A 26936-nucleotide genomic window follows, 5' to 3' on the forward strand; every position below is an offset into this window, starting at 1 on the left:
TAATTTAATACACGCATACATGTAGATGTAATTTTTTTTGAAATTTAATCAATTCATATTAATAGTTTTTTGTCAAATTAAGAGACTTGAAAATATAATATCAAGTGATATCCGTCATATTAACAATTTTGATTCAAAACAAAACATATCAAATAATGACAAAAAAAATTAATTAAAATTCATGTTTATATAATTAAAGTTCTCTATTTTATTGTTATACATGTCAATTCATAGTACAATAAATTAAAACAAATATCAATTTTAACTAAAAAAATATAATAATAAAATAAAAATACGGACACATAAGTTATGTAAAAAAAATTTGTAATTTTAATCCAATAGAAACACATAGACACATCACCTAAGAATTATTTCTATTCTATCATATTTCTTGCGTTTGTGAATATAATGATTTCACTTCTTTATACCATGCATACAGTATAAAAAAATCATATTACACTAATATTAGTATATACAAGCCAATGCATTATAAACTAAATTTTTAAAATAAAAATGCAAACATACACTGTATATGTTTTCACTAATAATAAAGTGAATCTTTCATCCTCTTCGAAAATCACTTGTTAGTTAAGCTATGCATTAACCAACCAATCAAAATCACCCTTAGGATACACTATTGTTCAGTCGACACTGATTCGCTAAGAAGAAGCAGAAGCAGAAGAACTGCACATTCCAGTGCAGCAGATCGAAACTTTTCTTCCCTTCCCTTTCACCATGGCCGAATTTCTGGATCTCGAATCCCAAGACGGCGTGCGAATGCCGTGGAACGTGATCCCTGGCACGAAGCAGGACGCCCAAAACGCCGTCGTCCCCGTCTCCGCCGTCTACACTCCCATAAAGCACTTCACCTCGATGCCGCTCCTCAACTACTCCCCTCTCCGGTGCCGCACTTGCCGCTCCGTCCTCAACCCCTTCTGCATCGTCGACTTCGCCGCCAAGATCTGGATCTGCCCCTTCTGCTTCCAGCGCAACCACTTCCCCCCTCACTACGCATCCATCTCCGACGACTCCCTCCCCGCCGAGCTCTTCCCTCAGTACACCACCGTCGAATACAACTCCGACGCCGTGGGCCCCACCAATACCCCCTCCGTGCCCCCAGTCTTCCTCTTCGTCGTCGACACGTGCGTCATCGAAGAGGAGATCGGGTTCCTGCGCTCGGCGTTAGCCCAGGCCGTGGAGCTTTTGCCTGAGAACTCGCTCGTTGGACTCATTACCTTCGGGATGTTTGCTCATGTTCACGAATTAGGGTTCGGTGCGGTGCCGAAGACTTACGTTTTCAAGGGATCTAAGGATGTTACCAAGGACCAGTTGCTCGAGCAGATGAGTTTTTTTGCGAAGAAGCCGCGCCCGGCGGTCGGCGTGGTCGCTGGCGCGAGGGACGGGCTCTCTACGGAGAGTATTTCGCGGTTCCTCGTGCCGGCGTCGGAGTGCGAGTTCACTCTCAATTCGGTAATGGCTGTTGGTTTTGGTGTGTGTGTTTGGTGTGGATTTGTGTGTGCGCACGTTTGCTGCTCTCAATTTGATATTGTTAGTTGAGTGTGTAAAGCAGTGGAATGGAATGGATTTGGTTTGGACTGTATCTGTTTGGTGTTAACATGTGTGTCTGCACTTACATTTCACTCTCAATTCGGTAATGTTTGTTGAGTGTGTATAGCAGTGGAATGGAATGGACTTGGACTGTATATGTTTGATGTTAATTTGTGTGTGCTTGGCTTTCCACTTTTAATTCAGTAATGTTTGTTGAGTGTCTATTGTAGTGGGATTGAATGAATTTGGACTGTATTTGGTTTCATCACAATGCTTGATGTTGTGAGGAAATTGAAGACTAGTGTGGCTGATGCAGTCTCCATTGTAGATGCGATATGACTGCAGAGACTCCAAAAACCTTGATGTTGTGGTCAAAATCGTGGCCACAGACTGTTTTCGAAACCTTGGTATTTGGTTTTCAATTTGTGTGTGCGCACTTCACTTTCAATTCAGGAATGTTTGTTGAGTCTCTTGTAGTGAAATGAAATGAATTTGGAGTGTATAACTGTATTGGGTGTTAATTTGTCTCCACTCTCAATTTGGTAATGTTTGTTGAGAGTCTCTTGTAGTGGAATGGAATGAATTTGGACTGTATTGGTGTTAATTTGTGTGTTGAGTGTCACTTGTAGTGGAATGAAATGAATTTTGAGTGTATTTCATGTTAATTTGTGTGTGGTTTGTTTGTGGTTTGGTTGGCAGGTATTGGAGGAGCTGCAGAAGGATCCTTGGGCGGTGCCGGCGGATCAGCGGGCTGCTCGGTGCACCAGCACGGCACTGAGTATTGCGGCGAGTTTGTTGGGGGCATGTGTCCCTGGCTCTGCTGCAAGAATAATGGCATTTATTGGAGGACCAGCTACTGAAGGACCTGCTCCTGTAAGAGCTACTCATGAAGCTTGTGTAGTTATGTATAAGCTTGGCAATGTGCTATTTAATGTTGTAGTTATATATGTGGCAATATATGAGTTCTAAAATTAGTTGTTGTGGTTTTATCTGGGTAAACCATGATGAGCAAAGGAATGATCAATGGAGTGTTTAGGCTGGTAGTGAAGGAACCTTTTAAGCAAAAAATGCTGAGGTAATGGTTAATAATTATACTTTAGTTTTGGCTTCCAAGATTTAAGGACAAGATTATACGTTAGACTTAGATCCTTCTATTCATGTCTGTATTATAGAAGGAATTCTCTCTTGTCCATTTGCTCAAAATGTGATGTCTTTCAGTCAAAGTGAAAAGATCATGGGGAAAAAAGTGTCCAATATGTGAGTAGGCATTGCAAGTTAATTCTGTGATGAATGATATTTTCTTGACTCATTGGGGGTAAAGACTGGTTAATTTGTTGGTAAGGTTGTTGAGGTGTTTTTATTGCCATAGAGCTAGAATATGATGAAGGGAGCAGAGAAGGAACTACAAAGATTAGTCATTACAGTGAGTTGTGGATGGGTGTATGGGAAATGAACTTTTAAATAGGATTTTATTGAACTTTTGAATTTGACTTTTGTGTTGAGGGTAAGGGAAAGTTGTTTTGGGCTTGTAGTTTAGAATCTTCCTTTACATTTGGAAGTTCTTTTTTGATGAAGTTATCTAGTTTTATTTTATGATGGCAGTTGTAGCTCCATTTCAGTTCATCTTATGATTTTGGAGTAGTCTGAACGGAGGTTTCTTGTGTGGGTTTTTCCTTTTTGTCCCTTCTCAGCCTTTTGGTTTCTTTTGGAGTATATCACACCCTCTGTTATACTTTCCCCCCATTCTCTTTAGCAATTTCTCTTAATCTAGATAGAAATATTTTAGTAGTTTTGGATGCATTTGCTATGTTGGCATTCACTGGCAAGTACAATGAATCCCTTTTTTTAAATGCCTTGGGAATGTCTTTAACTACTTGGTGTCCAATTTGTTGAGGTGGTGAAAAGGAGTTTGGTCACAGCAGAAAATTTTCTACAATTAAAATTAGTCTCACATCTTGTGCCATAGACAACAGGAGCCATTAATTTTGCTTTGTTGGCTTAACTGAAATCCAAATGGATGCTTAGTTTACATACCAAATCAGATCTTGAATTGTAGGTATTTGATATAGAGATATCTAACTTTCTGGACAGAAATTACCTGCATGCTAAATCCACCTATGGGTAATGTTATATTTATTGCTAGAATCGTTATGAACGAATAAAACTAATGCACCTTCACTTAACAGCTTAAGTTTTTGTTATTGTTGGTTCATGAATCATGATTTGGTATTATAGTCTCTATGACCAAGTGACTGACATGTTTCATACGTGTTTCACACAAGTGTCTGCATCTGTGACACATCTTGGACACTCAGACATGTTGGTGCTACGTAGTCCGAGAGAGCTTCTGTATATTTAATGCCTACAAATATAAAATAAAAACATAATTGTATGAATTAACATTTACTTTCATATGAGTTGTAGGATCATGGTTTCAGGTTTTTATTTGTTTCCTTCTCTTGATACCATGGGCAAGAATGATTTCCGTCTCACTTGATTGGTTGATGGCATTAAGCTGATTCTCTCTATATGAACTATTGCATATTGCAGATTGTATCCAAACAACTTTCTGAACCAATTCGCTCTCACAAGGATCTGGATAAAGATTCTGTGCCACATTACCATAACTGTGTGAAATTCTATGATGGACTTTCGAAGCAGCTTGTTCATCAAGGCCATGTACTAGATCTTTTTGCTTGTGCTCTTGATCAGGTAATGTTCTCACTTTTATCAACTGACCCTTTCTGGTTGGTACACAGCAATTTGCCTGTTTATAAGTTGACTAATGTTTGTCTGTTTTCCACCTAAAGAACTTTTCACTGTTAAGTTTTTGTCAAGCATATAATATTTAAATGACTGTCCAACTTCCAGGTACATCCAGTGTAATCAAGAGTTTGTAATGATGGTTTAACTTGTAATTTACTTCTTCCCATTCTTGAATATATTTAATGTTCTGAAGGGGGGTATGCAGAAGTTTCTGCTGTATGTCAAACCTTGGTGCTATAACGTCCTTGCATCTTTTGTTCAATAATAATGGTTGGGTTAAGACCTTAATGAACTTTAAATATTAGTGTTGTGCTTAAACAAATGATTCAAATTGTAGCAAGAATTGCATGTTGCATATAAATTTAGTCGCTTTACTTGTACTTCTATCCAAATCATTAATGCTAGTAACCAAGAATTGGTCAAGGGACCTAGGGCACATGTAGCACTCAATGAAAAGGGCGAACAATGTATTCCATAAAGTAGCAGCAAAAAAATGTAAGGAAGATGGCTATGAAACATGCCCTTTACTGCTACAATCTTTTCATCTCTTGCTATTCTCCAGTCCTTAAAAATACTGATATCTATTATATTCTATGCTATGAAAAGAAAAGATTCCGTGGAGATGACTTTTATAACAGTTCACTTATTTTATATTATTGTTTAGAACTAGAACTAGTAAACAAAATGATGTGAAACATCTGTCTCTGAGTAGACTGATTATGATTTTTTTTTTTGCAAACATATTTTCTTTTGGCCAAGTTGATTTTTTCTTCCCCCTGTTTTCTTTTTTTAGGAGGATTCCTGATCTTTCTGGCCTGTAATCTTCTCTTCTATTGTTATTTGTTAAATTTTAATTTTATAGAAAAGAATTGTTTCAATCATTATTCGTTATTTTTAAATGAAGCTTAAGTGGTGTTTGATATTTGAGGCGATCCTGCCATTGAGCCATCAGTTTAATGCCTCTTATCATTAATAATTAGATTGTCCAAATTCATAATTCCCATATTCTGAAATCCCTGGTTGATTTTATGGATAAAATAAAAAAAAAAGTGGATCATTTTGTTAACTATGCTATCGGATTTCATTTCTGGTGAAGTTGTGTGACGCTAAGCTTTATAGTTTTAAGTGGTCTATATAGGCTGACAAATGCATTATTACTCAATTTCGATAAATGTTCATAGAAATTTTTGCATGTGGTTGTTTTACTTTGCATAATTTTCATTTATTAAAAAATATTAAATTTCTGCTCTTTACTTTATCCTCCAGGTTGGAATTGCTGAACTTAAAACAGCTGTTGAAAGAACCGGAGGTCTTGTTGTACTTGCTGAAAGTTTTGGCCATTCAGTGTTCAAGGATTCACTAAAGCGTGTTTTCCAATCGGGTGATTATGATTTGGGTCTATCTTCAAAGTAAGTCTTTAAAGATTTTCATTTTTATTTTTGTTATCTGATATACTAATATTCCTGAGTTGTGTTTCTTGTTGATGTAATAAGGATAACTCTATGCATAAATTTATTATTGCTAGTTGAGCTACTATGTTAGTTAAATACTAAATAGTATTATAGTTACATTTGTGTGATTAGTGTACAGTGTATAATTGCTTAAAATTGGAAAACAAGTTGATTTTTGTTCAAATGATAAAGAATAGAATTCTCCCCAAGGGTTTTCCCTTCACAAAGGATCTCTCCTTTCTTTTACGCAATCTATCAAATTCATTGAATGCTATCTCCCAAATCTCAATCTTATTTCACATATTTATAACCAATTTCTTCTAACCAACCAACTAAACTCTATTCACTCTCATTATACATCCTAACAGAGAAAAAAGACCGCTGACTATATTAACATTGAATATATTATTGATGATGTAATAAAATATCATAAGTTCATAACCTTAAACTCCTATTTGTACTAATACTTAGGTCAAGCACTAGTACTACTAGTACTAGCCCCCAAGCAATCTAACAATAAAACTATTAATCCATATATCTTTTAATACTCTCTCTTAAGTTTAAGCTTGCTACAAGTTTAGTAGAAACATGCTTTCTAACCAAAAGAAAAACAGTGAATGTGAAGGAGTTAATCAGCACTTTTAGTTGTACCAGTTCCCTAAGTATACTCTGGTTCTAGCCAGCAATATATTTTGGTGCTAACCAGCATGTCCTTTGGCTTCTAACTGCCTGACTTAATTAGCTCCATTCTTTTACGTATCAGAAGAACCTAGCTCTGACACCTAGTTAGTGCTGGATAATAGACCATAAATGCTACCATGACATAGCCTTACGACAAATGTATACTATTCCAATTTCCAAGTTCTAAGACATATTAAACTCTTTTAACAGTTAGTATAGATAGCCCTGATTGTCATGTTTTCCTTTATATATTGACTTTTATTTCTTATCTAACTTCTATTCGCAGTGGAATATTTGAGATAAACTGCTCTAAGGACTTGAAAGTCCAAGGTATTATTGGCCCTTGTGCATCTCTTGAAAAGGTATGTCTTGAAGATCTCACCTCTTTCTGCTACTTATCCCCCCAACATAGATGCTTATCTGTTTCTTTGTATCTGTAGAAAGGCCCATTATGCTCAGATGTTGTTATTGGTCAAGGGGGTACAAGTGCATGGAAGATGTGTGGCCTTGACAAATCCACATCATTGTGTCTATTTTTCGACGTTGTGAGGAAGGAAACTCCTGATGCAACAATGCAGTCCACAAGCAATCAATTTTACTTCCAATTTTTGACGTAGTATGAAAACCATCTTAATCCTGCTTTGAGTAATCTTTTGCCTGTTATGGTAATGTACATAAAATATTTCTCACTCATCACAGATGTTTTGCTTCAGTTATCAGAATAACAGTGGGCAAATGAGATTACGGGTTACGACCCTTTCACGTAGATGGGTTGCTGGACCAGAAAGTATACAGGTAAGGTTTCATCTGCAACCTTTTGATTCATTATACCTGATTCTTTTGATCTGCATTCATCACTAAAACAATTTGTTTGGAGTTTTCAAATTGCAAAAGTGATAATAGTTTTGGAATGATGCACTGTACATTTTTTATTACATATATAGATTAAGAAGCAAATCAAAGCCTTTCTTTTGTTTACTTTTTCTACCCGTTTCTTCCCTTGGTTAGCTTCTTGTTGGTTGGAAGCTCATTGGTTGTTTTGGGGAAATTGGTTGAGTTGATTGGTAAGTGCCTTGTCTAGATGTTGGAGTTGAAGAGAAGTTAAGACAACTGGTGAATGGGTTGATATTTAAGAACTATTTTCTTAATGTAGGTTGCTTCCTTGTATGATATGCAAATGGGCTGCTTTGCTCCTTTGGGATGAAGTATTTGTAATTTGTTCTTTTTGTGTTTGTAAATGGACTCATCATGATTCTCTTGTTTTCTAGTCATTTTTGTAGTGGATGGTTGGGAATATTTAACTGGAGCAGAGTTCTTAGGAAGTAGGGCAACCATATGGCAATAAGTTGGATTGTTGTTATAATCAATCCTGTAGTGGTGCAAAAAGTGTGTTGGGTTATATTGTAAAAGAACTGGATCAGATTCTCTCAGCACACAGAAACCGAGCTATGTATCTCCTCTCCTGAACAGATGTCTGGTAGGACTGAAGGTGATATCAGATCAATGGGTCTATTAAATATTCACAAATTTAGAATTCTCAGGAATGAACGAAAATACATAAAGTCCTGGCAATCCGAGTGGCCTGTTCTTCTTAGTTCCTCACTAATTCCATGCCTTGCTTTTTATCTTCTTTTCTTATGATTCCCCTACTGCATGATCCTGATCTCATGCCATGTGAGCAGGTTATTTCCCACCTCATTGTCAAAATGACTCTGGTGCGGCCCAAACTCTATAATCTTCTGAGTTCTGACTGTAAAATTTAGTACCCATTGGCTTCCTATACTCATGGAAAAATGGAGAAAAGATTCCAAGTAGGTGATGGTAGCTGTTGGGATCCCACATTGACCAGAGGTACGGCAAGTGTAGCCCTTATAAGGCCTGGACAGTTCGCACCTTATAAGCTTGTTTTGTAGAGTTGAGCTAGGTTTGAAGCCCAAATTCTATGATGGTATGAGAGTTAATCCTAAATTCTTTATTGTGGAACTTGTATTTGTCTATGCTATAGATGCTTATACCTAGGTGTGAGAGGGTGTTGTTATTGGGCCACCTGCTTTTGTCCACATACTAGATATCCAGTCCAGTCCCTAGTGTGAGGGTGTGTGTTGAGATCTCACATCAACTAGAGGTATGACTTGGACAATCCTCACTTTACAGGCTAGTTTTTGTTGGGTTGAATTACCCAAATTCTAATAATAGTATAATATAATTTATATCAGCATCAATTTGGAGTTGTTTTTTTATGGGAGGACATGGTAAATTCTCAATTAATGTTTGGAGCAATGGAGTTACTGTATTTGTGAAGTGATGACCGTTGTTATTACTAATTTAGTTGTGTATTTGGGAAGCTGAGGTCATTTTTGAGGTATGATGATCCAGGACCAGGACCTCTTATCTGCTAAGAATTTAAAGGTATTTTATCCAAAAAAATGAGAGTTTGCTACAGGTTGCTTGTGTATTTGCATTGGGGAACCCTTGAGGGAAGAAGGGCTTTAAGTTAGCTTTAGTGGCTCAAGAGATGTGCAAGGTTTGAGATGTCTGATGATCTTATGGGTGTGAGTTTTATGAGGCTTGATATTCTTATTTCTTATACCAAAATTGTTGTAAATTTTATTTGTCCAGTTTTTATTTTGTCTTTATAATTGAGAATGAATTGAGCTTAATTTAACCCCCAAAAGGAGCAAGTTTACCCAGTTCAGTTTAAGGAGTACTATGGACAAGTCTGCATTTTCTCGTATATCATTTACTCTGAATCACTAGAGAAACATGAGTAGAGAGAGAAGTAACAGAGAGAGAAATAGTGGGTGGGAGAGAGTTAGGAGTAGAGGTGAGGCAAGAGTGAGGGGTAGAGTGAGCTTCCATGAGGATCCTCGACGGACACACGCCGGAAACATGGATGAACAACAGCAAGGCTACAATCGAGCAAATTGGCGGGACAAGAAGGACGTATCATCATTTTATTTCACGTGATTTTCTGAGGACATCACAGAGAAGGACCTGTGGTATCATTTCAAGAAGTGGGGTGATGTGAGGGAGATTTTCATCTCTAAGCAAAAAAACAAAAACGGCAGGAGATACGATTTTGCTAGATTCAAAGGAGTGAAGGACGCACACAAGCTAGCAAGGGAGCTGGACCAAATGGTCATCGGCGGACTGAAGATGTACGTTAACATACCCAAGTATGGGAGAGACATGGCGAGGATGGTAGCGGCACAACCTAAACCACAGAGGTATGAGGAGAAACATCAAAATACAGCAGCATATTGGAGACAACCTCACGCAACACCAGCTTCGACCTCGTACGTGGCAGTGGTGGCCAGAAACAAGCGAGGGGTTGGGCAATCGAAGGAAACACACATTCAGCATCACAACCGTGTCCCCTCCCTATCATCAATACACCTTGACATATCACTGAATGACAAGAAATGGTTCAGTGAAGCTTGGGTAGGGCGGCTGAAAAACCGTGCGTGGTTTGATAGAGTTGAAGACGACCCATTGTGGGATTTCGGAGCAGACATAACTCCGAAGTACATGGGGGATGACATGGTGTTGTTACTTGGGCTTACGGATGCTAAAGCCAAAAGAATGATGCAGGAGGCACGAGAGGGAGAAGAGTCCATGTTCTACTCGTTGGAGAAATGGAATCCGAGCCTACGTATGGGTCAAAGACTAACTTGGGTCCAATGTTGGGGAATTCCTTTGCTAGCTTGGGATAAGACGCACATCCAAAAGATTGTCGCTGCTATCGGGGATTTGGTGGATGTCGATGACGATGTCGACGCAGCTCGAAGGGTGGACAGAGCACGAGTGCTCATTCGCACTCCATGGAGCCCCGCAATACAACGCACGATAACTGTATACGTAGGTGGGGAGGTGTACAAGGTTCAGGTAGTGGAGAAATACAGTCAAAGCATCGAGACATGCCACTGCCGGCGAAGGAGTGTTCTGTGGTCGTCGGAGGAGGTCAAGTCCGACGACAGCAGTATCAGAACGTCGGTATCAGGAATGAGACGTGCCCCATACAACGACGACGAGGCGCAAGCCATCACGGTGCCGCCAAACACGGCTGGCCGACGACGGACCTTTTCCGACTTCAGTATCAGGAGAGACGACCTCGGGACAGCGGCTATACCCAATGGTCTAACCATACACCTTAGTCCGCTGGGTAACTGCTTTAACCCGAGGGTAACGGTCACATGCATAGATAAGGACGAAGACCAGGTGGCACGTCAGGGGTTGGTGGCAAATGAGATGAGCCCAGTCAAAGAAAGGTGCAAAATGTATGGAGCACAGGCTGTCGGGAGAGTGGGTTCAAATGAGGAGGCAAACTTTTTTCACAAAAAAGGAAATATAGTAGCTGGAAAAGAAGGTGACATGGCAGTGGTGCAGGAGTTTTCTGGGGTGGAGACACGAGACTTACATCAGGATGAAGGAGTGGGTAATAGTGGGTTGGACTTTCCTATCCACACCCCCACTAAAGCAAAAGGCCATATTAGTAGCAGCCCACAACTAAAAAAGAGTGCACTCAGCAGCAACAGAGAGGATTCAAATGAGGAGGCAAACTTTTTTCACAAAAACGGAAATAAAATAGATGGAAAAGAAGATGACGTGGCAGAGGTGCAGGATTTTTCTGGGGAGGAGACACGAGATCTGCATCTGGATGAAGGAGTGGGTAATAGTGAGTCGGGCTTTCCTATCCACACCCCCACTAAACCAAAAGGCCTTATTAGTAGCAGCCCACAACTAAAAAAGAATGCACTCAGCAACAACTGGAAGGTCTACTCTCAAACCAGGAGGTGTCAAAAGCAATTGAATTCGGGCTCTTCAAATGAGGAACTTTGTGACACAACCTCACAATTAAAAATAACGACCATACAGTGGACCCAAAGTTCAAAAGGAATGCACACAAGTACAGCATGAAATGGTGAATGAAAAGGATGGGAAGAATCAGTTGGAGGAGGTAGCAGTTATATGGAACATGGCTCAAGAGTTGGGGGCAACATGTGAGATAGAACATGGGGAGATAATCAATAAAATAAGGGCAATGGAGGATTGAGATAGGAAGGAGGCAGAGAGATTGGGAGATAGAAGTCATACCCCATGAATATTATCTCTTACAATGTCAGAGGTTTAGGAAGGGGGGTAAAATGGGCTGCAATTAGGAGAATGATCAAGGAAGAACATATTGATATGATATGTATCCAAGAGACAAAGAAGGAGAACATTGACAAGAGCATATGCCAAGCATTGTGGGGGGACGCTGAAGTGAGTTGGGAAGTGCAGCCTGCATCTAACACAGCAGGAGGGATCTTATGTATGTGGAGTGAAGAAACTTTCAAACTACAAAGCAAAGTCATTAGAGGAGGTTTTATTTTGCTGAGAGGCCAATGGCTTAAGGAGGACTAGCAAGTCCATATTGTTAGCATTTACTCACCATGTGATATTCAGAATAAAAGAATCTTATGGGAAAATATCAAGCAGCTGAGAAATTCACACAATGGGGGACTATGGTGCATTTTGGGTGATTTCAACAATGTAAGAAGTCCATCAAAGAGGCTGGATCATTGTCAGAGTGGGGAGGGGGATAATAACATTAAGGAGTTTAATGAATGAATTGATGAAATGGAGGTAGAGGATGCACCTTGGTGGGAAGAAAATTCACTTGGTTTTGACCGAATGGATCTGCTAGAAGCAAGCTGGACAGATGAACGACAATTTACATTCATAGGAGGCAGGCACTTGTTGCATAGTGTCATAATAGCAAATGAAGTGGTGGAGGAAGCTAAGAGAAGTCAAAAACCTTGCCTTGTGTTCAAAGTTGTTACATTTAGAGAGAGATAGAGAACTGATAGAAATCATAATTGTGTTTTCATTATTGATTTGATGATTACAACAAAGGTCTATATATAGAGCAGAGTTCACAATGAGGCCTAACTCTGACTCTAACAATTACTAACTGATTCTGTTAGTAACTAACAGAATCACAGCATACTAACTAACTAAGAAGAGACAGCTAATAGTAACCACAAACAGTTTTTACAACTAACTGAAAACTAACTGAATTTAAAACTTCTCTCTAACACTCCCCCCACAAGCTCAGCAGTACTAAGTACTCTGAGTTTGGAGCGGAAGTTGTAGAACAAATGCTTGCTGAGTGATTTGGTGAGTATGTCAGCAACTTGGAGTTGTGCAGGAATGTAGGAAACAACCAAAGACTTGTTCAGAACCTTTTCCCTCACAAAAAAAATGTCTAATTCCATGTGTTTCGTTCTGGAGTGAAGCACAGGGTTGTGACTAATAGCAACAGCACTTTGGTTGTCACAATAGATAACTGGAGGAGGGATGGGAACTTTGAGCTCGTGGAGAAGAGACTGGAGCCATAGAACTTCAGATGCAGCATGTGCTAGGCTCCTGTATTCGGCCTCTGCACTAGATTTAGCAACCAGAGTTTGCTTTTTAGACCACCAGGACACAAGATTAGGACCAAAAAAGATACAAGCACCTGAAGTGGACCTCCTATCATCAATATCAGAGGCCCAATCTGCATCACAGAAAGCATTAATGCTGAGAGGGGCACTGGTGGTGGCAGGCAGAAGGGTGAGACCATGATCAATGGAGCCCTTTAAGTATCTTAAGATCCTTTTGACTGCACTCCAATGAGAGACCAGTGGCTGAGCGAAAAACTGACACACCTTGCTGACTGAGTATCCAAGTTCAGGTCTGGTAATTGTAGCATACTGCAGGGCTCCTACAATGCTTCTGTACAGAGTGGGGTTGTCAAAGGGGTCAGCACCAGTTTTGGACAACTTAAGATTTGCAGGTAAAGGAGTGGAAATCCCTTTGCAGTCTTCCATGCCTGCTCTGTGAAGTATATCTCTAATGTATTTAGCTTGAGATAAATGAAGAGCACCAGATGGAGTAAGCTTGCATTCTATGCCCAGAAAGTACTCAAGAGTGCCAAGCTGCTTAAGAGAAAAGGTAGCATTCAACTTGTTCACAATGAGGTTAATAGCAGTGTTGGAGGAACCCGTGATGATTATATCATCTACATAAATGAGAATAAGCAGGCAGCAACCATGTTTGTTGAATATGAGAAGAGAGGGATCACACTTGGATTGTTGAAAACCAAAGGAGATGAGAGTATTTGTCAAACTCTCATACCAAGCCCTTGGGGCTTGTTTTAAACCATATATTGCCTTGTGAAGTTTGCATACAAGAGTGGATTCACCCTGAATAAAGCCTTGAGGCTGTTGCATGTAGACATCTTCATGGAGTTGCCCATTAAGAAAGGCATTGTTGACATCAAGTTGAATAAGGGGCCATTTGGAGGTAAGAGCAATGGTGAGGACAATTCTCACTGTGATTGGTTTCACCACTGGAGAGTAGGTGTCACTGTAATCTTGACCATATTTCTGGTTGATTCCTTTGGCGACCAAGCGTGCTTTATATTTGTGTATGGTACCATCCGGGTTCTCTTTGATCCTGAAAATCCATTTGCACCCGATGGCTCTTTTATGAGGAGGAAGAGGTACCAAGCTCCATGTTTTGTTAGCTTGAAGAGCTTGATACTCTTGTTGCATAGTTTCAGTCCAGTGGATAGATGAAAGAGCTTGCTGCACAGTGGTTGGTTCAGTGGTTGTTAGATTGATTGTGGGAAAGAGAGGAGGTTTGAGATGGCCAGTTTTGGATCTTGTAAGCATATGATGGGTGTTGGTTGTAGGTGAAGGAGAGGAAGTGGGAGTGGAGTTAGGATCAATGGTGGAGGAAGCTGTGGAGGGTAAGGTTGGAGTTGGAGAGGCAGAGGCACTGATGTATGGTGAAGATGTGTGGCTGGGAAAGGTAGTTGGTGTGTTTGGTGTGAGATTGTTTGGTGTGTGAGGAGTTTGTTGGGGAATATGGTTGACAACTCCAAGGGGAGCTGCTGATGTGACTGTTTGGTTAGGAGAGCAGGTGGTAGGTGGAGTGATTTGATAAGGGAAGTGCTTCTCATTAAACAACACATCCTTGGAGATATAGATGCGGCCAGACTTATTGTCAAGACACTTGTAACCCCTGTGAGAAGTAGAATAGCCCAGAAAGATGCATTCTTTTGACCTGTATTGGAACTTAGGATTGTTGTAAGGGGTTAGAAGAGGATAACAAGCACAACCAAAGGCTCTGAGGAAGTTATAATCAGGAACATTATTGAATAGAACTTTGAGGGGAATGCAATGATTATGAGATGCAGGGAGTCTGTTTATGATGTACACAGCAGTATGAAAAGCATGGTCCCAGTAATGATAAGGGAGAGAGGAGTGGGAGAGTAAGGAGAGGCCCATCTCCACAATGTGCCTATGCTTTCTTTCGACCACACCATTCTGATGGTGGGTGTGAGGGCAGATAATGCGATGAATGATTCCTAACTGACTGAGATATGATGTAAAACTTCTGAATTCACCCCCCCAGTCAGATTGAATGGCTTTTATCTTAGTGTTAAGCTGTAATTCAGCTAATGCTTTGAATTGTTTGAAAATAGTAAGTGTTTCTGATTTGTCATGAAGAAAATAGACCCAAATATATTTGCTAAAAGCATCAATGAATGAGATGTAGTATTTGTAGCCCATAGAGGACTGCATGGGGGCTGGACCCCATAAATCACAATAAATTAACTCAAGAGGAGAATTATAAGTGCTTTGAGACAGTTGGGAAGGCAATCTGTGTGACTTGCCCAGACAACAAGAGATACAAAAATCAGTTTTGTTTTTATTGAATGTAGGCATATTACATGATTTCAAGACATTATTCATAGTGTCTAGATTTGTATGGCCTAGCCTGTGATGCCATTGAAAATACAAGTCATTGTGACTAGTTACAATAGAATGAACAGAATGGTGTCTAGAAGAAAGACTAGAAGTAGTTGATGACTGAGAGTGAATGGGATAAAGTCCATCCTTGTCCAATTTTCCTTGAAGCAAGATTTGATCATTGTCCTGAGATTTCATGACAAAGTGAGATGGATGAAATTGAATGTATGCATTATTATCAGATGCAAATTTTGAAACACTGATCAGATTTTTGTTGATGCTAGGAACATGCAAAACATTATTTAAATGCAATGTATGATGAGGATGAGAAGGTGAAGGAAAAACATAAGAGGAAATTCCAGTGACACGCAAACCTTGACCATTGCCAAGGAATATGTGCTCAAGGTGAGAAGGAGGAGGAGCAGAGCCTGGAGGAGGTTGCATGAGAGTAACATGCTGAGTAGCAGCTGTGTCAAGATTGTTGTTCATGGTAGGGTGCATGGCATAACCAGTGAAATTGGTCTGAGGTGCATATCTAGTGAAGTTGGCCTGAGGTGCTGCGTGCTGCCACTGAGGGTTACTTTGAGCCCAATTGTTGTTATTTGGTGTAGTGTTCCTTACATACTGATAAGGGTTGCCATGAACATAAGGTTGATTGCTTCCATAAGCAGCATTAAACCTGTGATAACAGTAGGAAGCATCATGGCCTGTGCGATGACAGACTTGACACTGAACAGTGGAACGACCCCCACGACCACCACGATTGCCACGGCCATTTCTTCCTCCACGGCCTCTAGATTGATTGTTGTTCTTGAAATTGTTGTTTTGAGAGTCGTAATTGCCTGAATTTGAGTTCCCAGTTGTCCAATTGGCTTGAGGAGCAATCTGGGTTTCTGTCGCAAAATTAGGGTTCACAGAATTGGGGGTTTTTGAATTTGGCTGAGATTGAGTAAAATTGAGGGATGTAGCTTCTTCAGTGATACGCGCCTTGTCCAATCGCTGCTCATGAGCTAGAAGAAGGGCCCTAATTTCCTCTAAATCGAACCATTCGATCTTTGAGTTGATTAGGGTTACGAGACTTTCAAATTCATTAGGAAGACCTTCAAGAATCACATCAAGTTGATCTTGAAGGGAAACAGACTCACCAATTGATGTCAACGAATCTGAAATGTGTTTGATTTTTGCCAAGAATTCAGAAATTGAAGATGATCCTTTCTTCGTGGTGCGTAGCTGAGTTCGCAATTGTCGCGCCTGAGCCTTGGTTTTCGATTGAAAGGATTGATGGATATTTTCCCAGAGTTGGAATGTGTGCTTGCAACCAATGACAGAAGGAAGAATGGCAGGGGAAAGAGATGATTGCAGCCATGCTAAGAGGAGCTGGTCCTGTAATTCCCAGTTGCTGAAAGCTGGGTTTTCAATATTGGCAAGGCGATCGTGTTCCGAAGCGTATTGAGGAGGTATCTCAGGAGTGACACAGAAACGATGAAGGCGATGAGCCCTTAGGACTGGTTCAATCTGTTGCAGCCATACAAGATAGTTTGTTGCATCTAATTTGACAGAAATCTTGTAGTTGAAAGAAGATAGAGGTGTGATTGTTGAGTTGGGTGTCGCCAAGATTGGTGGTGTACGAGGTGTGTGAGGTTGGGAATCCATTGAAGAAGGGAAGATTCAGAGGAAAGAGGAAAGAGGAAAGAAAAGGAGGATCTTGCCACGCTTGTGGAAGAATCAGAAGGCTCTTGATACCATGTTACATTTAGAGAGAGATAGAGAACTGATAGAAATCATAATTGTGTTTTCATTATTGATTTGATGATTACAACAAAGGTCTATATATAGAGCAGAGTTCACAATGAGGCCTAACTCTGACTCTAACAATTACTAACTGATTCTGTTAGTAACTAACAGAATCACAGCATACTAACTAACTAAGAAGAGACAGCTAATAGTAACCACAAACAGTTTTTACAACTAACTGAAAACTAACTGAATTTAAGACTTCTCTCTAACAAAAGTTGATTATGAGAAGGCATATGACTCAGTTTCATGGGAGTTTTTGAAATACATGATGAGAAGGATGGGTTTTTGCCCCAAATGGATCCAATGGATTGAGGGGTGCTTATCATCTGCGGCTGTTTCGATTCTGGTGAATGGGAGTCCTCTTGAGGACCTTTGAACTTGCATCAGGTCTCAAAATTAACTTTGCAAAAAGCAGTTTTGGAGCAATTGGTATGCCAGAATCGTGGAAGCAAAATGCAGCTGATTTCTTGAATTGTAGCCAGTCCATTCCTTTTGTTTACTTGGGGATACCCATTGGGGCAAACCCAAGGCGGTGTCAACTGTGGGATCCCATCATCAATAAGTGTGAGAGGAAATTAGCAAAATGGAAGCAAAGACACATCTTTTGGGGGAGAGTTACTCTTATACAGTCAGTCTTAACATCTATTCCCATTTATTTTTTCTCATTTTTCAGGCTTCTTAGAAGGGTGGTGGAAAGGTTGGAGTGCATACAACGCAGATTTCTTTGGGGTGGTGGACTTGACCAAAACAAGATTGCTTGGGTCAAATGGGAGACAATTTGTCTTCCAAAAGAAAAAGGGGGGTTGGGAATCAAGGACATCAACAACTTCAACCTTGCACTGCTTGGCAAATGGAAATGGAGTTTATTCCAAAATCATAGAGAATTATGGGCTAGGGTATTGGAGTCAAAGTATGGTGGTTGTAGGAGCTTAGATGAAGCATCACGAGATACTAATGATTCCATATGGTGGAGGGATTTAAAAATGGCTCTTCACCATCCGCAACAGGAAAATGCTTTTCATAATGGAATGGTGTGGAGGGTGGGGTGTGGTGATAGAATTAAGTTATGGGAGGATAGGTGGATTGATGGTGAGGCAACATTACTAGCCAAATACCCTAGGTTATACCTCAATTCCTGCCAACAGAATCAGCTCATTCAGCAGATGGGAGCTCATAAAGACACAGGGTGGTAGTGGGATTTCAAATGGAGGAGACACTTGTTTGACAGTGAATTAACTATGGCTGCTAGTTTCCTAAATGATGTGGTAGGCAGCCAAATTCAACCTAATAGAAGGGATGATTGGGCTTGGAAACCAGATCCAAGTGGCCAATATTCAGCAAAAAGTGCCTATGATGTGTTGAAGGGAGATCTAACAAAGGGGAATGATGATGCAGTTTTCGAAGAACTATGGAAGCTAAGGATCCCAACCAAAGTTTTAGTTTTTGCATGGAGATTACTTAGAGATAGACTGCCAACTAAAGTAAATTTGCGAAGGTGACAGGTGGAAATTAATGATTCAAGATGCCCATTTTGTAGGAGCATAGAGGAGAATGCAGCACACTTATTCCTTCACTGCAGCAAAATTCTCCCTATATGGTGGGAATCTATGTCATGGGTGAATATTCTTAGTGCTTTTCTGCAGAACCCAAGGCAACATTTCTCCCAACATGTGACTGCTGTGGCTGACGGAATTCGGGCTAATAGGTGGAGGTGTTGGTGGTTGGCTTTTACATGGTCTATATGGCTGCTGAGGAACAAGATCATTTTCTCCAATGACACCTTCAATGGCAATAAATTGATGGAGGATGCTATATTCTTATTGTGGACATGGCTTCGAAATTTCGAGAAAGATTTTGTAATTCATTATAATCATTGGTCATCTAATCTTAGAGATGCTTTTGTGTATTAGCCGAGGGTAGAAGCCATAGGTTTCTGGTAGCTTTATAATACTGTTACTTCCCAGATTTTGGTTCCCATTGAGACTGTTGTTAGTCTGATTTATGGAACCAATTGACTGGATCTTTATGTAATCATTGTACCTCTGGTACTTGGATATATATATATATATATATATATATATATATATATATATATATATATATATATATATCTTTGCTGACCAAAAAAAAAAAAGGAGTACTATGGCTATATGCTAAGATGATGTGCGATCTTAACACACCCTTTGCTGCTTGGATTGGATATTTGGAGCATGTAGTTTGTTGGATTAGACATTGCAGGTGGCCCATTGTTAACGCTGGATAAGTTTTGATACCATGTCCAATACCAAGTTATAAGTAACTGAGTTTAACTAAAAGCTAGCTTGAGATGAGGTGGGGGTGTTCCTCAAAGCTAGTTGTAGAGTAGTTTGCCCATATACCTAGACGATGTGGGGTCTTCAAAGCCTTTTATGTGTGATAATCAGTGCTTATGGTGGTTTGCTGTTTCATGAGATGAATTTTCAAGTAACTTGAGTACTCTATTCCTTTCTTGAAATTATAAAAATTTATTCATTCATTGTTTGTTATTTTCTGAAATTTTTCAATGTTTCTATATCATGTATGTCTAAAATGTAGGACTTGATTGCTGGATTTGACCAAGAAGCAGCTGCTATAGTCATGGCACGCCAAGTCTCTTTTAAAATGGAAACAGAGGTTAGTGCTGGATGTTTCCTTCACTTATGTTGTATTTGGATAAATGTATCAACCTGCTGTGTGCGTGTGTGTGGAAGGGATCCACTTATTGCTGAAGTCATGAACATTTACTTTGCTTCATAATTTTTTGTTGAATAAAAATTTAATATACCTTATTGTTGAATTACGAAATATTATCTTGACCCTGCATATTAAATTTTTGATAAATCGCACATTCATGGGTGTTAGAGATTATGTAAATATTTTAATTGGTGATATTATAAGCCCTATCTAATTATGGCAAATCGGTAATTAGGATAACTGTTATCCATTGTATTTATGTCTCCCATTATAAATAAAGTCCTCCAGTGAGTATATTGGACACATGTATTTGTCTCTTTCTGCATGGTTTGTCCTTGGTGATTTTTTTACTTCTGGAAACTGTATTCCTTCTCCAGTTTCTGGTCTCAGTCTTCGTTCCTGGCCATGTGCCTCATTCCAGCTGCCCTTTTTCTCCTGTTCAGATGTTTAGCACTATTCCCTGCTCTGACCACTTTTTCAATGAGTTTTCTGGACATCATCACTAGGATCAACATTGTTGTCCCTGGGAGTTTCGTGGCCATTTGGGCTGTGACATGCTTATATGTGCATCTAGGCTGTGACTTCCTCCTCACTGCATTGTCAGCCATGTGTGGCTGTGTGGGTCGTTTTTTTCTGGCCTTTGCTAATGCGGCCAGACTTATCTCTGCTTGCTCATGTCTGATCTGTGTTTACTTTGTCTGTTTGGGGTCTTGCACCACTCTTCTCTTCACTTTTGGGGCTGTTGGTTTATTTTCTCCTAGGTTTGCTGATGCTGACCCATGGTGGGTTTTACTTCTACATCTGGATGCCCTCCCAAGGCTGAGATGATTATTTTTACCAACTATGTTAGTGTTCTGTTGTATATTGACAAGTTGGACAATCCATTATACCTGGGTTTTGACTTCAAGCTTTGGCTCAACAGACAGGATCACAAGATTATTTTGACCACCTCACCATGAAGCCCAATTTTGTTGTAGTTGCTAATCTCCCCGAGTGGAATAAGATCAATGACGAACTTTGTAGCATAATCAAATTCACTATTCATTCCTCTTGGATGCATATTCTTCACGCTCACGAGACATGTGGAATTATTGGGGAGTGTCATAAGGTTTGTATGGGGTTTGCCAAAACCTCATAAGTATTATTGCCCCCTGACGACTTTATTCCTATGGTTGATTATTTAGGCAAAATTCTATTGCACTTCATGACTTTAATGAACTCCTGCTACCTGTTGATACCCCTGCCAAGTGGCATGGGCAGCCTCTTTTTCATGCTGTGGGCTTTGTATGTGCCCTTTTGAACTGTATATCTGGTCCATCCTGTTGGATGAACCAGCCAAATCAACTGGTGATTGTGAACAAGACTCTGGTCAGTTGATTCTTCTGCTATGGTTATGGGTCACCTGGGCAGCCCATTCCCATTCTCATTTCCAAGCCCAAAGACCTACAATTCTATTCCCACAGGTCCAAAGTGAAAGGAGGCGCCAATGAGGCGAGTCAGAGAAACAATTAGAGGAAAGAGAAATGGGATTTCCAAGCCCATATACGTATTGGGCTATGGGATTTCCTCCATATCGGGGAGATTATGCTCTTATTTTCCTCTTAAGAACACTTTCAGTTTAGTTCAATAATACTGTCTCCCTCTTGGATAGGAATTGATCTTATCACTTGGTCTCTGATAACAGTGACTGTGTCTCACAAACCAGGAAAATCATGTTCAAGTTTGAAAATGCTTTCTCCTTGAATAAGTGGATCCCCTCCATGTGTGTGCAAATTAATTTACAGAACTAAAAATGCATTATAATTAATTACTGCATGTTATAGATATAGATACCACATTCAGAAAAAGTATGTATGGAAGTTTTTTGAAATTATTCTGTTAATTGAAATTTTAAAATAAAATTGTGCAAGAGGAAAAAAAATCCAACAACATTGAGTTTACCCAGCTAATAACTACATTACCGCATGAAAAGTGGCATGGGGTTTCCTTTTTTTTCACCACTGGAGTTGAAACCGCCACCAAAACCACCACCGTGACTAGATCCTCCATGGAAATTAGAAAAACTTTCAGGTTCCTGTTTGTTTGGGACTGTTTGAGCTTGCGTGTAGTTGATAGAGGGAGATTCAGAGAGAGATTGTTTGAACTTGTTCAAACAAGTTTCATGAGTGAGAAGAAGCACTTCAACCTGTATGATAGGCTGAGGTTCAAACTTACTCTCAATGATCACAATGATCGAGTGATAATCTGAAGAGAGACCTTCAAGGATAGAATCGATATGCTCCTGAAGCATAATTGGACTTCCTACTGAAGCAAGGGAATCATAAATGGCTGTGATCTGCGACAGATACTCATGCATCGACTTGACTCCAAGCGTCATAGATCGGAGCTCTGTTTGAAGCTGACGTGCAGTTGCTCACGTTTGCTTATGGAAATAATCGTGAATCCGCTTCCAGACTTTGTATGAATGAGCGCATCCGAGCACTCGAGAGAGAATCAGCATAGAGAGCATTGATTGAAGCCACGTTAGGAGAACTTTATCCTGTTGCTCCCACATTTCATACTCAGGATTTTCTATTCCTGCTTCCGATCATCTTGAGAAAGAAATCATAACGGAATCTGAGGATTGACTACAAATCACTGAAGGCAATGAGATTTAATAATCGACTCAACTTGTTGACGCCAGAGAAGAAGAGTTGAATCATCGAGTTTGTGTGAAATTGAGTTAGGAAAGGAGGAGGTAGTGAGAAACGCATTCTGTTGAGAAGCCATGGAAGATCTCACCAAGCTCTGGATACCATATTAGATATCTAACAGAATCATAAAAGAGATAAGAGAGATATTTGAGAGAGAGAGAAAGTCAATAAAGAGAAGGGTAAAATGATATTAAGCCACTGAACTCCGTAGTACAGTTTGGTATATGTAGGCTAGAAAAGTTAGTTATAACAACTAACTAACAAACTCAAGTAGTAAACTAACTCACTTTAACCGAGAGTGCAGTTGAATACTGCAACTCTCTGTACATTACTCTAATAAAAAGAAACAAGAACTACAGTGAATTGAAACCCATTATACTTTTGTATAGTTGAAAAGTACATTGACATAAAGAATCAAGAGTCTCAGAAGTATTCTTTGCCACTTGATACACATGACACACAGTCACACACCTGTAGTGGTGAGAACTGAGAACCTGCTTATCTCTTTCTCACTTATCTGCTTGATTTGGTTTTGTGCTCTTTTAATGTTGTAATGTTTTGTAATGATGTGATTCTGGAATCAGGCTGAATTCGATCCTATCAGATGGTTGGACAAGGCATTGATAAATTTGTGTTCTCGGTTTGGGGAATTTCAAAAAGACACTCCATCTTCTTTCAGTTTGTCTCCCAGGTTGTCAATATTCCCTCAATTTATGTTTCATTTACGACGCTCTCAATTTGTTCAGGTATGTGTTGTGTATTGTCGGAGCTATATAAGTTTGTGATATTTGCCAGTGATATTTGGTACTTCAATGTTTACTTATTTTCCTTAATTATATTTATCACAGGTCTTTAACAACAGCCCAGATGAGACTGCTTACTTTAGAATGATACTGAACCGTGAAAATGTTACAAATTCTGTTGTCATGGTTCAGCCTTCGTTGATTTGTTATTCATTCCATGCTGGTCCTGAACCAGCTCTTCTTGATGTTGCGGCCATTGCGGCAGATAAGATCCTGCTTTTGGATTCATTTTTCACTGTTGTCATTTTTCATGGTTCAACCATTGCTCAGTGGCGTAAGGCTGGATATCATAATGAACCGGAACATCAGGTATTCTTTGAAAATGCTATAGCTAATCTCAGAATAGTTATTCTATTTAGTTTTGTTCTGAGGTTTTTGTTGGAGAATTACAGTATCCAACTAATAGGGTCAATATATCACCAAGAAAGTGTAAGATTAATCATTGGTGAAATTGTTTCAGTATTTTTGTTAATTTCAGTGTTCTGGATAAATTATTGTAGATTATGGGCTTTACTTGATCATATTGGTTTAAGATTAAATTCAGTAAGGTGCTTGGGCTTAAGTTTATATTTTCAGGTATAGGGTTATGTTTGCTGCATTGCAAGGTTTTAATAAATATGGCAGCTCCTTGGCTGCAGTTGGGAATCAGTTTTATACTACTTGAGCCTTATTTTATTTTCTGAGTTTTTGTCATTCATGTCTTAACTCTTGAATGCAAAATCCAATATCCGTGCTATGGCCTGTGTCAAACCAACTTGATAATTGGAGTTGGTCTTCGGACACCATTCCCAGTTCTTTGTAAGCTTCTATCAGTGTTTTCTTGAGGTCATAATGTCTGGAATTTGCACTGCGTCACCAATGCTCTTACCTTCACTTTGACAATATATTTTATTAAGTCACTATATTTTGCAGGCATTTGCTCAATTGCTACTAGCTCCTCATGATGATTCAGATTTAATAATAAAGGAGAGATTTCCTGTGCCTCGCCTGGTTGTTTGTGATCAGCATGGCTCTCAGGTTACCCTCTATTCCTTCTTACCACTGATCATCTGGTAATACAAATATACAATAGAGTTGGCTTGCTTGCTACTGTTGTTTATTCATTGCTACTAACTAATTACCCTTTTCATTGTTTTTTCATAAAACATCTTCCCGGAATTATTTTTCTCAATTTTTTCTTTTCGTTTTCCTCTTTTTGTATTTCACTCAGCACTTCTGTACATGTACACCCACTAAGAACTCCAAGTATTCTCAATTTTTTCTTGTCTTTCTCCCCGAAATATCATAATTTCTTTTAATAATTTATGCAGTTGTAATAATAAGAATTATAATTTAAAGGATATATTATGAATTTTCTACCTGTTTAAATATATGCATTTCTAAATTTGCTATGTACTTTCTAGGTTCTCCATGGCTTGGATTGATTGCTTTCAATAATAGACTCTTACATACAAATTAAAATTTTCTTAAGGTTAAGCATGCTTGTCAATCATTGGACCTCTTTCACACACTGACAACATTATAATGAATTGCAGCTTTGTTCATTTGCTTTAAGTAACTGATGTATAAACCCTTCCTAGCCACTCAGAGGTCCAATGATTGACTAGCTTGCATTAAAATTTATGGGTGAGGAAGAACTTTTCATGCCCTGGTTTTCTGCGGGTAATGGTTTCCTTAAGATCCAAAGCAAGGAAAAAAAAGACAATTCACCTATCAGTTTTTTTATCGAAGGCCTTCACTAAGCAAATTGTTTATACGTGCTCAGAATAATTCAGTTATTTTGTTCCTTGGAATATGGCTGTAATTTAAGATGTGGCCCATATGCTTTGAACTGGCTTTATGCATATTTGTATTTTTCTAGTTTGACTTTCTCCATTTGTTTTCTGTTAATCTAAGATGTCTGATGTTCCTGTACTGATGTCCATGTTAATCACGTGCAGGCTCGATTTCTACTAGCAAAGTTAAACCCTTCTGCTACTTATAACACTGAATCTTATAATCCTGGAGGGGATATTATCTTTACCGATGATGTTAGCTTTGAGGTCTTCCTGGATCACTTACAGAGATTAGTAGTTCAATAAAATTACAGTTTTACCTTGGACTTTTTATGTAAAATTTTCCTTCGATTGCTGCTTGTACATTACCTTCATTTTAGTATGCTGTTATAATTTCCAATTTTGTGCAAAATGTTGTAATTATTTGGAATCATGCATTCTCAAATCGATGACATGAGTATTAAATCTATTGTCTAGTTTTGTGACAGGTGGAATATTGTTTGGTGGTTGCACAGTTTTATAAATACTATTGATTATAAAATCACGAGTCATTAAGTAAGACACGGAATCCACAAATTTGTATAATCTCCTACAATTTTCAATCATTAATGTCATGCTTGGTTTAGAGAACGGAAATAGAAGTTTTTTTTTTTTTTTTTTAATTATTAAGGTGTAAGGTGAGACTTACATGAAACACAATTTCTTCTGCATTTCTCTCCTTCTCCCTTCAACCAAATAGTCTAAGGGAGGTTGTAATTAAAAGGGCGTGTTAAAAAATATGTTGTTGGCATGTTTCTTAAATTAAAAAAGGTGTGGTCTTCTCATGTTGAAGGAAAGGAGTGGGATGTTGGAAGAAAATGGATTGGACTCTACCCATCACACAAGGCTCTACTCATTAAGATTACTTCCACAATAGGTTGTTTCTTCGTAAATCTCAAGCACCACCCCCATTTTTTATTATTTGGAATGTAAAATTATATTCTGGATTATCCTTTCAGAAATTAAAAGAGGGTCATACATGAAATTTATGGGGGTGAAGGAAAAAACAGCCTTGGCTATGTTAGGCCAGGGTCCAAAACCTATGATAATTGAATCGTGTCTTGAATCATTTATCTTGTGTTTAGATGAAGCATAGGAGGAGAATTCATTTTTTTCAAGGAATTTAAAATGATTCATGATAAAATAACTTATTTGGATAGAATATTTGAAATGAGATTTAATTTATGGTATTTTTATGAATAATTTTGATTAACTAAAATAGTGGGATTTTAAATTCTCTCAAAATATAGAATTTAAATTTTTTTCCGGAGATACTCACTTTAACTCACGTTCTTGTTCGTAACTTTTTTTTGCTCAACACTCACAATTACGGGTGACCAAAGTTTTTACAGCCAATATCGACATAAGTTGTTTTTCACTGACGTTAGTCGAGGTTTTTTCCGTTAGAATTTTTTTGTATGATGTCAACTAAAGTTATTTTTTGCTGATATCGGCTAAGATTTTTTAGGTGATATTGATTAGGGTTATTTTCTCATTGGCGTCATTCAGGGAAATTTTTGCTAATGTTGACCAAGGATTTTTTTGGCCGTTGTCATCCAGGTTTTTTCAGTTGATGTTGACCAATGATTTTTTTTGCCGACGTTGGCTAAATTTTTTCTACTGACATCGGTCATGACTAACTTTTGAGTAAACACCTATTAGGGTTTTTCAGTTGACATTAGCTAGGTTTTTCCAGCCAACATTAGTCAAAGTTATTTTTAGCCAATATCGGTTAAGGTTATTTTTTAGCCGATGTTAGCTAGGGTGTTTTGGTTGATGTCAACTAGATTTTCTTAGCCGACGTTGGTTAGAATTTTTTTGCTGACATCGACTAGGGTTTTCTGGCTGACATTAGCCAGAGCTATTTCTTAACCACATTAGCTAGGTTTTT

At 38.9% G+C, this 26936-nt stretch overlaps 1 protein-coding gene across 1 annotated transcript; it reads left to right on the forward strand.

Moving 5' to 3' along the window:
• Nucleotides 1-551: 551 nt before the first annotated feature.
• Nucleotides 552-25493, forward strand: LOC100791527 (protein transport protein SEC23). Its single transcript, XM_003547710.5, has 12 exons — nt 552-1470; nt 2248-2421; nt 4099-4260; nt 5581-5723; nt 6733-6808; nt 6887-7062; nt 7160-7241; nt 19598-19675; nt 23013-23174; nt 23277-23540; nt 24144-24248; nt 25172-25493. Exons 1-12 carry the CDS (start codon nt 736-738, stop codon nt 25310-25312), a joined length of 2298 nt encoding a protein of 765 aa, XP_003547758.1. The 5' UTR covers nt 552-735; the 3' UTR covers nt 25313-25493.
• Nucleotides 25494-26936: the final 1443 nt, after the last annotated feature.

This window comes from Glycine max, chromosome 16 (assembly GCF_000004515.6).
Source record: "Glycine max cultivar Williams 82 chromosome 16, Glycine_max_v4.0, whole genome shotgun sequence".
Lineage (NCBI taxonomy): Eukaryota > Viridiplantae > Streptophyta > Magnoliopsida > Fabales > Fabaceae > Glycine > Glycine max.